Here is a 13,182-nt window from a genome sequence, read left to right on the forward strand (position 1 = left end):
AAGCCCTCAGTGTTGAGCTGCTTTAGCTTGCAAGGGTACAGACAGTCACAAACAACAGATGTGTTTACTTAATACACAAAACATTACAAATTATATATATATATATATTTATTATTTATTTTTATGTAACATTTACTGTAACACAAAGTAATAATCTGCTTCATTTACACTATGTCATAGTGTCATAAGTGCAGACTACACACTACTATTAAGGTAGCACACACCCATAGTCTTGTATGAAAAGGCTTTACTTGGCGGGTGCAACATAAATATTTCATTAATAATTTGGGGGGAATTCATGACAAGGTAAGCAGCATTCCTCTCAAAAATCATCTCTTAACTTTACAACTCAGTGTTTAAGAATGTTCTGTTTGGTCTTAACTTTCGGGGAGTTTACAGGGTAATGTGGAATTTAGGACCGTGTTAAAATGCTCAGTGTTTGTGATCACCTGAGGCTGTATTTAACATGGACACAACCAGTGAAAGAGAATCCACGACATGCCTCACTCCTGCACAAAAACACACACTCAGCTATAACAAGCTGAACAGCCAGTGTAGTCAGCACTTAAGAAATACTTAAGTGTTCCAGTCCAGTGTGTACAGACTATTCTGTACTAGGAGTGTTAAACTTGTATAACATATAGTTTTAAACATAAAGTGAAACCTCCTATAGTGGTTCTGAATAAAAATAAAGTATGCACCGTAATGCACACGCGCTCCAGCTCTTACAAACAAGTCGACCTTTGTGGTGGAAAGTTGCTCAGTCATCATTATTAGGGTGTCACCATTGTTTAACGCTGAGGAGATGATGTGACAGATAAGAGTCTGTGAAGTAGTCACTTACTTTAGCAGACAATGGTGTCTAATGTATGATGGACAGTCTGTGGGTAACAAGTGAAATGACATAATATACACAAGACGCACAGGACGGGGTGTCTAGCCGTCAATGTCCCAGCTGAAGAGGTGATGTTTCACCAACATGTCCTGCACTCCCTCTTTCAACGGCCTCTGCTCCTTCTCCTGGAAATGAGAGATGCAGAAAGTGTTTAAAGACAAACATGACACCACAGAGGGCAACTCAATTATATTGGATCTCTAACAAAACACCGATCAGCAGTTTTAGAGGGAAGCATTTTCTATTTGACAGCTAATGAAAGAAAACCCGCTGACATCACTGACTGGGGTCTGCCCAGAGGTGATCTCAATACTCAACACACAGAGGGTAGTACTCTATGTTTTTTTGCCTTTTGACGACTTCTGACAACAGCAAATCTATCACTTTGTTGAATGGCTCCACAAAGACACAAAAAGGACAGGCACTATTCACTGAAACGACATGATCTAATGAATGGTGAAAAGGACAGGGACTAGACCTATGAATGACTACACTATAGCATCTACAATCGCATATATGACATGTTACCTAGAGATCCCAACTAAAGAGGTGATGCTGAACCAGCACATCCATAACGTCTGCTTTGAGAATAGCGGATTTCTGAAACAGCATAAAGTCATCCGGTTTTTCCCCCCTGACTAATAATAAGTTGTCCTTGAAAAGTGAGATGTGCTTACTACTGCTCTAAAGGCAGATACTGGGGCACCAGCTCGGCTCACCTCTTTCTTGTCAGGCAGCTCACAATCTTGGGAGAGACTGAAGGCAAACTTCGATAGAACCCTGAGAAAACAGAAACAACAGACTTACTGTATTTGATTCATTGGTAAGATCGTGTGTCTTGCATATACAATACATTTCACATTAACAGCCATAGTCTGGAATTCAGTAGAAAGTTTATCCTCTTTAACCTTGATAACAAAACCTAAGTTTCAGACTGCAGTTTTATAGTAATTTCATGTGTAATGTTTTTTTTACCTGAGCTCACACTTGATCTGGACCCATCCAGGACTGCGAAGGAATGACCACGGATGATACCATTTCTCTACAGCAGCCATGCTGGAGCACAACACCTCCAGCCATAAGTGCAGCACCTGCTCACTGGAGGAACAGACAAGTTAAGAACCACGCGTGAGTGCATGTTACTCATCATTTGTAGATTTGCACACTTTAAGCTTGAAAAAAAAAAAAAAACTCACTTGAGACCGACGCAGACAAGAGACCTGAACTTGACATCCATCTGCGCGTGTGCCGAGTCGTGGCTCATGTTGACAGACTGCACTGCCTGGAAGAGACAACAGAGGGCTCTCATGTACTTCCTACCGGCCTAAATCATTTTTTCAGCCTGTGTAGAGACATGGCTGCACCTCACTGGGCCCACACAGCTTTGAACAAACATACTGGGACAAGTTTTTAATGTTGATAAAACAAATAAAAAGAAATACAAATATCAAACATTCAGCTAAATACCACCAACTTGCAGTTTTTTGTGCGTGCATATGGTTACTCACTCTGTAGAGCAGCTCTTCTGGCGTCAACACTTTCCCATCTTCATCTAACCTGGTTAATGCAACAACACAACATGTCACTTTATAATGTTGGACTGCTGAAAGAGTTTAAACACTGTGTGCATACAGGGTCAGGGCGGATCTAAATGACATTTGATTTGCTCACTATTGCAAATGAAAGTCAAGTGTATCCCTGGTCACACTTTGAAAATACTGGATGCTCTACTCTTCACAACATGTTGTATTTTTTTAAACATGTTTTTGCTTTAACAGATTACAGTTTTTCAGAGCTGTCTGAAATTTGAGTGTCCGTGTTCTACCTGTAGGTTTTACATAACACCAGCCTCGAGTAGACAGAATTGAAGTCCCTCTCTACCTCTCTGCTGGCTGCCTGAGAGAAAACCAGGAAAACAAAGAGAGAATGATGAAGACGAAATTTATATAACAGCAGTGGGCAATGTAGTTCCATGTGGAATTACAAAAGAAAAGAAACTCTCCTACCTCTTCTATGAATAACCAAGGGTGACAGGGTCCTCCCAGTATAGACGGCTTCTTGAGCCCATGCTGAAATATGGCCTTGAGGGCTGGACACAGTGTGCCCCTGGCCAGGTCCGTCACTGCCTCCGTCACAGAGTCATCACCTGCTAACGAGTACTGTGGAAACAAAGATGACGACTATTAAATATGACATAGACTGAGACTGTAAACAAACATCTGCTGGACAAATTGAGTACAGAAACGTCCTTACCTCTTTGCTCCTCTCATCTAGGATCTCCACAAACTTTGCCGGAAACCAGCCTGTTACAAAGACCCACAGAAAAATCCGTCAAATGAGCTATGACGGAGTAAATTAAGTGGCAATATTCAGTGTGGATCCATAAGAGATGCTGGCTTACCTCTGAGGCCATTAAGTTCCCCTACCCAACAGTGTTCATCCTTCTGTGAAATGATCTGAAGAAGAAAAAAACAACAACAACATAAAAACACAGCAGGATAAGAACTGGGAGATGAAGTGTTGCATCATGTTTTGTTTGCGTGGATCTACGTGTAAGTGATGACTCACAGTGATGATGTCATTCTTTCTGAAGCCCAGCTCATCATCATCGTGCCGCTCAAAGTCCAGCAGAGCCTTCGCCCGTCTCCGTCGGTTGCGGGACACAACGAGAAAGTTCTCGTGATCTCGCTGGTGGCTCTCCATGGAGTAGTCAGGAGTCAGGTCCTGAGGGGAGAGGATGAAGGAATTGATGGAAATGTGAATTAAAAATAGGCATCTATCGTAACAGCTATGAATGGATGGTATCACATTAGTTAATTTAGGAGTAAATCACTTAGCCCGACATGCCGCCACCAGGAGGAAAGCCTCTCTTAACCCTATTCTGGCTAAATCACAGTCTACCACAGGACATTAGAAAACTCTTCACTGTGTCAACTCACCGTGCTGGAGTGACGTGGGTCCAAACAGTGGAAGTGCTCTGCAGTGCGGGCTATGGCCTCTCGCAGGGCAGCCACCAGCTCCGTCTGCTTAATGTTCTTAGACTTGAGAGCCTCTGCCTCATCCTCCCCAAACAGCAGGGAAGACAGGGTGGACTTCCTGCGGAGGGACTGTCTCCTCACCACCTGCTCACAAAACAAAAAAGGTGTCATTTGTTTAATTACCAAAAAGTATGAACCACGTGTATTTAAGCACAACAAGACACCGCTTGTTTAGAACTGACCTTGTTGAGATTTGTGTTGAGTGCTGTGTTGTTGCCATTGTTGAGCTGGGCTTGTTCATTTAAGATATAGGCTAGGTGTTTGTGACGGTGGGCCTCCAGAGTGTCCTGGGACAGCGTCCCTGCTAGTCTCATAGCTTCCCCAAGAACTGCAGGCCCATCTCTCAGCTGACTGGGCAGGTCCGACAGAGTGTTAAAAATGGAAGCAGAGTTCTCTGATGTTACGAGCTCCTCCTCCTGGGGGTTGGGGAGCAAATTTCACAAGGATAAATAGGCAGTTTTTGCTGTGTAGAAACCAGTATCATCATCATTCTTCATGCAAGATAAACAAATTAATGAAACGATAAAAAAAATTAAATTAAAAAAATAAATCTACAGCATTTTAGCACATTCAAATTCAACTGTATCAGGGAAGTAGGAAATACCTTGATCTTGAGCATGCCCAGTGTGATCTGGAAAAGCACCAATGAGCCCTGGTAGAAGAGGAGATCCCAGATCCTCAGGAGCAGACGGATGTCCACCACACTGGCAAACGATGTCAGGAACCAATGGAGTGTGATCAGCGACAGCTCTGGATGTGCAAAATAGAAGGGATGACACTTTCTGTATACTAATAGGCTGCTACACAAAAAAAATCTACACAACAATTAGTCAGTTCCATCTCATAATTCTCATCGTTCAATATGCCCATCCATACCTATGTCATGCTCCTGCAGGAGGCGGTCGAGGGCTGGCAGGTACTGAACAATGAGCTGTCGGAGAACCCTCTGGTCTGTCTGGACTCCGAGCAGAGTGGAGGAGAAGTAGGACGGAGGAAGGAGGTCTTCGATTAGGGCACACATCATCCACAGAACATCCTCCTCCTCAAGAAAGAGCAGCAGGCAGGAAACGACCTACAGAAACCAAGGACGGGAAAGAGACAGTTAAAGGACAGCAGGGACGACAGGGATGGTTTAATGTCTAATGTTGTTTTTGTAATTGGGACATTAGGTTCTGTGGACAGTTGTGTTTCCTACCATGCCAGTACCCTGACAGTACCCAATGTCTGGGTAGAGCCAGGCTAGCCCTTTCAGTACCCGTCTCAGCCTTGGCACTCCAACACTCGTCAAACTACAGAAACATGCATTGGTTGGCATGGTCCGCAACAGGTCCTTCTCTATCTGAGAGACAGAAGTTAAAAATAACATCATGATTACAAAGACCACTGATTAAAATGGAAATGACACCACAACAGACTGTCAGACTTGATTGTTTACTAAACCCAGCTGTGCAGTTGACGGCGCAGTAGCTTGTTTTTTCTTCATGTGAATGCACTGTGGCAAATGCTCACCGTTTGGTGTGACGGTGCACTGGGACATTATGTGCATACCTACACAGATCTGCAGCAGATTAATAGCTGCTTCATCCACGTGTTTTGAGGTTGAACAGGATTCATGTAATCAATTACAAAAGTGTGCAATATCAACAAGCCAGTGAAGATCTAGTCTCTCATTCCACGTAGGTAGTTTCCCATACTATTCAGTCAAATGCTTCAGAAGCACTGTGCCTTAGTGCTGGGTATAATAACCACTTTGGAATTGAGTTTTTTGCATATGCACGCGGAGGTAGGGGATTTTACCTGTTTAGCTGTGGTGGATTCCTCATTGGAGCTGTTCTTGATGATTTCTCTGTAGGAGATCTCAGAAGTTCTCTTTTTCTGCAGGGCTCCGGACAGACGCATCCAAAGCTGGCAGACAGAACATCTTTAAAGCTCCAAAGCTTGCTCTGTGTACTTAATAACTGTACGATGTAAACACTCAGAGGGAACTGCGGCTAGTGTCAATAAAGGATGCAAATACAGGGAAGGCACTTCAGCCAGAGGTGTACCACCTGTAGTCAGTTCAACAAATAGTCCACACTTGCTGTGCCAGTCTATTTACCTGTGGCCTCATGCTGTGAGGTATGCCCCCCAGCACCAGGGAACGCAGGCGCTCAGAGCGTGGAAGGACGGGGTCGATGAGCTCCCATGTCAGGTCGCCCACTGTGTGATTGTGGGTGAACTCCAGGTGGGCTTGCCAGCGCAGTCGCTGCTGGGGGTCTTCACGCTGGGGTGAGCCTTCAGTGCCCAGCCAGGACTTGGGCTCCTCACCGTCTAAATGACAAGAGCAATACATGTTGCTATATACATACATAGCTGTTTGCCTTCTTGTTGTAATTACAGGGTTCCTACACATTCAAAATTCCATACTTTTTCCAGACCCTAATTTCCAGAGATCGCAGTTAAAACATTTTTAAATAATTTGTGACATTTGAGTAATTAGATGCATATTGTGTAAATAAATTATGCAATTAATCATTTGTTATTATTCTGGATTTGTATGCCATTATGTCACCAAATAATTTCCAGGAGATTGTAGCTAATAGGGCAAACAAAATAATTAACCCAAATAACTTCACATAAGACCAAACCCAGATATTTATTAGATAAATATATTTCCACACAATAGTTTCCATTTTCCATACTTTTCCATACTTGTGTAGGAACCCTGTGATTATAATGTAACATAGATAAACGCAATGTGACCTGTGAGTCGGGAAAACTGTATGTAACTGAGCATGATTGAAACAGAGAGAAAAGTAAACTCGAGGAAAGTAAGTCAGTAGGCCAAACTCAAACTCTCTGATTGGAGACGCACTGTTCTCAGTTATGTGTATCTATTGAGTATTCATAAAATATCTCATCGATCAGCTAAAGGCAGAAAATGTACTGCTGCTGGAAAAAAATTAGACCAGCAGAGAAAATTTTTTTTTTTTTAAATGAAAGAGCAACTCAGTTAACTCTGAGATCACATGCTCTTAATTTGTGAAGCCACTGTACCCAGCTATGAAGATTTGTGCTTCTTGACTGGGATTCAGGGATTTTATCATTCTGGCAAAAAGGCGTGAAAACAAAGGTTGTGTCTGTGTGTGTTAGTAGCCTACCTTCAAGGTCCACTCTGAAGCCAAACTCATCATATAGGAGTTCAGGCTGTTCTGACGAGTCTTTCTGTAGATTCAAACAAATAATATGCATTTTTGTTAATTAATAGCACAGAGATGCTGCTGGGTGACAACAGAGCAGATATCAGTATCACATTAAGACAAAACTCCTGAGGCATTTTTTTTGTATTAACATCTTGTCGTATTGTGTAGATGAGTCACTGCTTGTCATCTTATTTTCTGTTGCTTTGTTATTTAGAAGTGCTGTGATTTGTATGAGCTTTATTCCTCGCTCCAAAATCCTTTATCTCTTTCCAATCTCTATACATCATCATCAAAACAGAAGAAATTATTAATGAAGATTTGCACTCACTTGATGGTACTTTGCCAAAATGTCCTGAGGCCACATGCTTGGGGTGAGAGCAGAGAATGGCCCACCAGGGGCTGGTGTGTAGGTTCCTAAAAAAGACACTTGTGTTAGAAAAGCAAATATGACAGATATTATGTGGAAACTCTGAAATTAACTAAGCTGGTTAAAAAAAAAGTTAATAAAAGTGCATTTGTATATAAAGCAAAGAGATTAAATCTAGTGCAATAAATCAAATATTAATGATTCTGGCATTTTTTCTGCAGTTCAAGGTTGGTGTGCATTCGATGCTGACCCGAAACCAATTTACAAAGCCTTCCCTTTTAGACTGAGAGCTTTTAGCATTTACATTGAAAAGGCTCATTCACACAAATCCATACCTGACATTTTGTTGATGGTGGAGTGAATGGCTTGTATGTGCAGAGACTGCAATCACTCTGGAGAAGGAAGGTCAACAGATGGTCCACACTCTGTAGAGACAGCGCAAATGGAGAAAGAGAAAAAGGTTGGTGGTTTAGTTCCTCAACATGGGAAACCTGTATAGAGAATGTAAGACAAGCCAAGGTGACACTCTCTAACCTTGCCTATACAGACAGAACCCTACACACCATTGCTGCTCTTAAGAAAACAACGCAAGTACCTTAACCAGAGTCCAAAACTTAAGTCAAACAATCCTGGAACAAAGCAATACTCACTACTTCACGAAGGATGAAACAACAACTGTAAAGGAGAGATGTTGAGAGAGAAAGATTCTTGTGAGCGATTCTTGTCTCTCTTCTGGCCATATGACTGCTGCATTTACTAGAGGCTGATTATCTTGCTTCAAGTCTGTTCATGCTCTATTTTTATTTAGTCCTAGGGCAAAATTAACCAACAGTTCTGGACATTTCTGTCTGAAAACTCTTAACTAGAAATTCACAACAAAGACTGTATTCACTTTTTCTCTGGGGATTTGAAGCTGAACTGTTGTTGGGGAAGCACTCGCTCACCACCACTTGGTAAATTTTTGAATATGACTGCAATTTAAAAATTCTGTCCCAAATAAAACAAAATCTTGTGTCTGTCTAGCAACACCAACGCGTTTCTCCTTTCCTTCTGTCTGCAAACATTCAGCTGGCATGACACCCACAGAGCAGTTCACCTAAACTGATTCATTGTGGTTTGTTCAGTCGCAACAATTTCTGCTCAGGCTATTGGCATTCAGGCTACTCTATATTCTTGGATGACTGCAGAGTTGCACTGCTATTAGCAACATGTGCTGCATATAAAACACTGGAAGTGTGGAAGCAAGAGCCAAAGAAAGCACATCCAAAATACCCACTACAAAGCAAGCTGCTGCCAAACTGAATCTAGTGTTGAGAAGGAAAAAAAAGGGTGATAAAGAGATAGTGATAGAAAAAAGGAAGAGAAACAGACAGGGAGAGAGTATGAGGGAGGAAATTTGGATGCCAATAAAATCACAATAAGACTTGTACACTGATGAGTCGGCGGCAGTAACATCTCAGCAGATTCAGGAAAACGTCTCTCAGCTCCTCCCAATCAATCTCTAACCCGTGAGCATTACAGTGAAACCACATGTGAAACAGATGAGGGAGCAATGTGTCGAAGAAAATGTAGAGTATAGCTGTGAGAAGGGACAGCATTTGGAATGTAAGCTGCTAATCCACACATAAAGACACATAAATGCAAGCACTCACACAACAACACACACGCGCGCGCACACACACGCACGCACGCACAACAGCCAAACAACCAAAAGAGGCTCACCAGCATGCAAACACTGCCAAAATGATTCATTCCAGCAGCAGACTTGCGGCATCTGAAGAGGGATTTAAGACTTAAGAGAGATGAGAAATCAATTTGAGGTTTGGAGGATGGCCAAGTACTTTCAGACTCGCTCTGTGTGGAGCTCAGGGGAGAACTGGGATTTTGAAGCTGCTGCCTTACAAGAACACAAACAGTTTAATCACCTGCCAAGGAAACCAACATGACAGAACCCCCCCCCCCCCCCCCCCCCCCCCCACCTCCCTACAAACTGTTGCATGCACTGCCAATGTAACTGCAAAGGATGCAGCGAGTTAAATGATTAGTTGATTAATCTATTGATTTAAAGTCATTCTTCAAAACAAAACCCAAATATTTGCTTAGTTTGTTAAATATTAGGATGTGCTGCTTTGTCTTTGTCTTATGCGATACTCTACTACAGTGGGGGAAAATAAGTATTTGATCCCCATCTTATTTTGGCTCTAATTTCCCTTCATCAAATGTAAATTAATTTATAATCTTTATATGATGATATTACTCTGGATTTTTTGTTGACACTCTGTCTCTCTTTGTTAAAATTAACTTATGAAAACTATAGACCGTCCATTTCTTTGTGGGGGAGTAAACTTCAGCAGGGGATTAAAAACGTATTTTGCCCACTGTAAACCTGCTGTTGTTGGATTTCCAGCATTCGTCCAAATTGAAGATGTTATTATGAACACTGTGAAATCGTGAGCATGGGCATTTTTGATCCTTCCAGCAAATAATTATAGCAAATCATATCATTTTTAGCAACTTGAATATTTACAATTTGATAGCAAGTCATTAAAGCTTTGAGTATCAAATAACTGCAGCTGATATTAGTTTGGGAGTTAAAAGTATCACCAATCAACAACTTTATATTACATCAAAATTATAGGACAACCAAATGCTTTGAGCCACCACAGTTAAGTGTAGGCTATGTTGGCAAATATAGGAACATAGATTAGAGAACATTAATGTTTTCTTGTGTTATCCTTCTTAGAGCATTATGACATTATATTTACCGGTTCACATTTTGTATGGTGTGACTGTAAAAATCAACCATTTTGGTATATCTCATGTCACACATTTTCTTACTATTGCATAATTTCATGGTTACACCATGTCAAAAATGTCTGTGTTAAAACGAAATAGAACCAAAGTTATCATAGTTAACTAAAACTAAAACTAGCAGTGAAAAAATAATTGAGAAATCAGAAAATATTTCCAAAAACAATAACTATTAAAAAAAACTACAATGTGCAATGCAAAAAAAACTGAAAACTGAAATGCAGATAACATTTGCTTAGTTTTAGTTTTCTTAGAGATGGCTGAAGTTGCAGGAAGAAAACATTACAGCTCAATATGGGACAACTTCAAGTACGACTCACAAGAGTGAAAGTAACGTGATGACTGATGGAAACTTTTATGGGATGCAACTAAAAAGGGAAAAATCACACAAATTGGGAAGTTCATCTTCAGAGGTCACAGGCTTTCTCCTAATACCTGAAAAACTCAAACTTAGACCAAGACTAAATAAAAACTAGTCAATTCCTCAAAAATATAAACTAAACTAAAACTAAACTCACTTGTTGAACTAACTAAAACTAAACTGAAATAAAGAAGCAAACTGAAAAACTAACTAAAAATAAAAATATTAAAAAATTGAAAACTATAAGAACCTTGAATAGAAGCAATTATAATGGCCTTTAAACTACAAAATTCCAATAATGGTACTGACCTTAAAAGCCCAGTATCAGCTCTAGTCAAGACCACCCATTAACATAATATCAAAATGAATTTCCAAAACATAAAAAACAGTCAACAACCAAAGTCTATGAGATTTTATGTGAACTACACATCAGTCTTGCTCATTTACAGCATTACCACAGTGGCCACATACAACCAGATGATTAAAGAAGAGAATTGGAAAACATCATTCATTTCAGTAAGTTACTGTTACAAGCCTCATTAAAACATAACCCCTGATACTTGTTTCAGTCAGTCAGAAACTGCCAGAAACACAGTGAAGAAAATAAATCTCATCTGGTAACAGCAGAAGACTTCAGCTGGGCCTGGAACAGGAAGTCTTTCCCTTTTATTCTGAACACAAGACGATCTTGGCTATTGTTGAGGTGTGCCTGCCTGCCTGTGCTCACCCATGTTTGCACACACTGGTCAACACCCTGCTGCAAGAATAGCAAATACTAACATCCTGCTTTCAATTCAGGTAAAATTTTATTTATACAGCCCAACATGACAATCACAAAATAGCCTCAAGGGAGAGCATTACAACACAACATACTTCTGTCCCGAGACCCCCTCTACACAAAAAGGTGTGTTCCTGCCAACTATAAAGTAGAGAAAGTTCTTATCATATTTTTATTATTGTCCTGTCAACTTGCCCTACTCAACACCTCCCCCTGTGCCCACTGTAACCACAACAACTATGAGTCAGTTTCCCCTCTTTAACGCTCCCACCCACACAGCCATGTATGTCAGACAGTTACCCCTTCCCCCCTCCCCCAAGTTTGCTTAGGCTGAATCATTACAGTGCCTTGTTCTGTTTGGCAGACTGTCTCATTCACACACCGCCACACGTCACATCTATTCATTCACAGTTTGAGTTACACATGTAGTCATGTGTCGCTGTAGTGATGAACAGGAACATCACTTCACCAAGAACAGGGAAATAAGAAGATATGGGAGAATCAATCCACCCAAATCCTCTGCTTTCCAGGGACTTATACATGTCTAAACACCCCAATCTACAGGGCAGAGGAGGAGCTTATATGTATTAACATCCCTTGATCATTCTGGGTTAAAACTGAGCTGCCCATAGCTCTAAAACTTAATTCACAACAAGTGCAAGACATTGGATCACAACGAGCAACAAGTGACTCAACTGGATTTGGTTAGTAGGTGGTTAGAGAACATACAGCATGTTCGGGTGTAACATGATGATAGATTATAGTGTAGGCTATACACAAATATTAAAAAATGCAGAATTCATCCGCTTTGGATGTGTCACTGTTACAACACCCAGTGCACCAGATGTTGTGCATTAAGGCTGACGTTGTGCACGGTCGATCATTTTAGACGCACAAGTGGTGGAGCAAAAAAAGATTCACTTTGGGTGTGAGGAAAGTATTCTGCATACTTGGTATTCAGGTGTCTAATCGGTTATTTCATCGTGATCCTGCAGAAAGCACAATGTTGAATTCAGCAAATTAACGTTTCGTCAAACCCCAGCTGACGTCAGGTCGGGTAAAACGACTGTTAGACGAGCGACACGTATATATATTTTTTAATGTGGTCGACTGCATTTATCTACAAATGTTACGATATAAAACGTGCAGTATGTCAATAATGTTTACACACACCCGTCTAATATATCCGAGTAATGTAATCACTGAGTTGTCAGCTGTTAGCAATACAAGCTACCTTTAGCTTTTAGCTTACAGTTACATACAATATTGTTAAATGGCCTCACTCACCTACTTACCGTGACATTATCCCAGTGAAAACACACGGTTACGGTTCCTAGCGGACTAGTCTTCGGTCGTTAGAAGCAGTAAAACGCCATATGCTATGCCATTACTCATTCCGTATTTGTGATTTCCCTGCGTTGTGCACCTGCTAGCAACGCACACCTCCGTTGTATCCTTGCGCCCTTCAACGTTTTCCCTAGCAATCCCCGAGAAGTAGTTCCGCATCCCGGAACTACACTTCTCGGTGAAAGTATCCTTCCGCAGAAGACGCTAGTGACGTAGGCATACGACGTGTTTCATTCCATTCATTCATTTTTTCCTCTCTCTTCTTTCCTCATTCACTGCAGCTCGGACGTCAACCAGCAGTCACGATTAAAAAACAGCATATTATCATGTCAGATACAATCAGCAGCACATGATCGTGGAGGTCTAAACCCGATCTGCTTTTGTTTATGTTGATGTCTGTGTA

The 13,182-nt window shown here is 41.2% G+C and overlaps 1 protein-coding gene across 3 annotated transcripts; it reads right to left on the reverse strand.

Moving 5' to 3' along the window:
- Positions 1 to 149: 149 nt before the first annotated feature.
- Positions 150 to 12,903, reverse strand: sgsm3 (small G protein signaling modulator 3). Of its 3 annotated transcripts, none has more exons than XM_083977344.1 (21): positions 12,720 to 12,874; positions 7,818 to 7,907; positions 7,444 to 7,529; positions 7,074 to 7,137; positions 6,032 to 6,243; positions 5,731 to 5,838; positions 5,129 to 5,272; positions 4,810 to 5,005; positions 4,538 to 4,683; positions 4,116 to 4,349; positions 3,835 to 4,017; positions 3,464 to 3,619; positions 3,297 to 3,351; positions 3,149 to 3,198; positions 2,902 to 3,054; positions 2,721 to 2,791; positions 2,404 to 2,452; positions 2,092 to 2,177; positions 1,871 to 1,993; positions 1,573 to 1,675; positions 150 to 1,020 (listed from the first exon to the last, which is right to left on the reverse strand). In XM_083977344.1, exons 2-21 carry the CDS (start codon positions 7,822 to 7,824, stop codon positions 937 to 939), a joined length of 2,310 nt encoding a protein of 769 aa, XP_083833470.1. In that variant the 5' UTR covers positions 7,825 to 7,907; positions 12,720 to 12,874; the 3' UTR covers positions 150 to 936. The 3 variants fall into 3 exon arrangements, with proteins under 3 accessions (XP_083833470.1, XP_083833469.1, XP_083833471.1); XM_083977343.1 differs by having other exon boundaries at positions 152 to 1,020; positions 12,728 to 12,903; XM_083977345.1 differs by having other exon boundaries at positions 157 to 1,020; positions 1,615 to 1,675; positions 12,728 to 12,903.
- Between the last annotated feature and the right edge of the window lie 279 nt (positions 12,904 to 13,182).

The sequence above is a fragment of the Trachurus trachurus genome, assembly GCF_905171665.1.
Source record: "Trachurus trachurus genome assembly, chromosome: 8".
NCBI classification, from domain to species: Eukaryota; Metazoa; Chordata; class Actinopteri; order Carangiformes; family Carangidae; genus Trachurus; species Trachurus trachurus.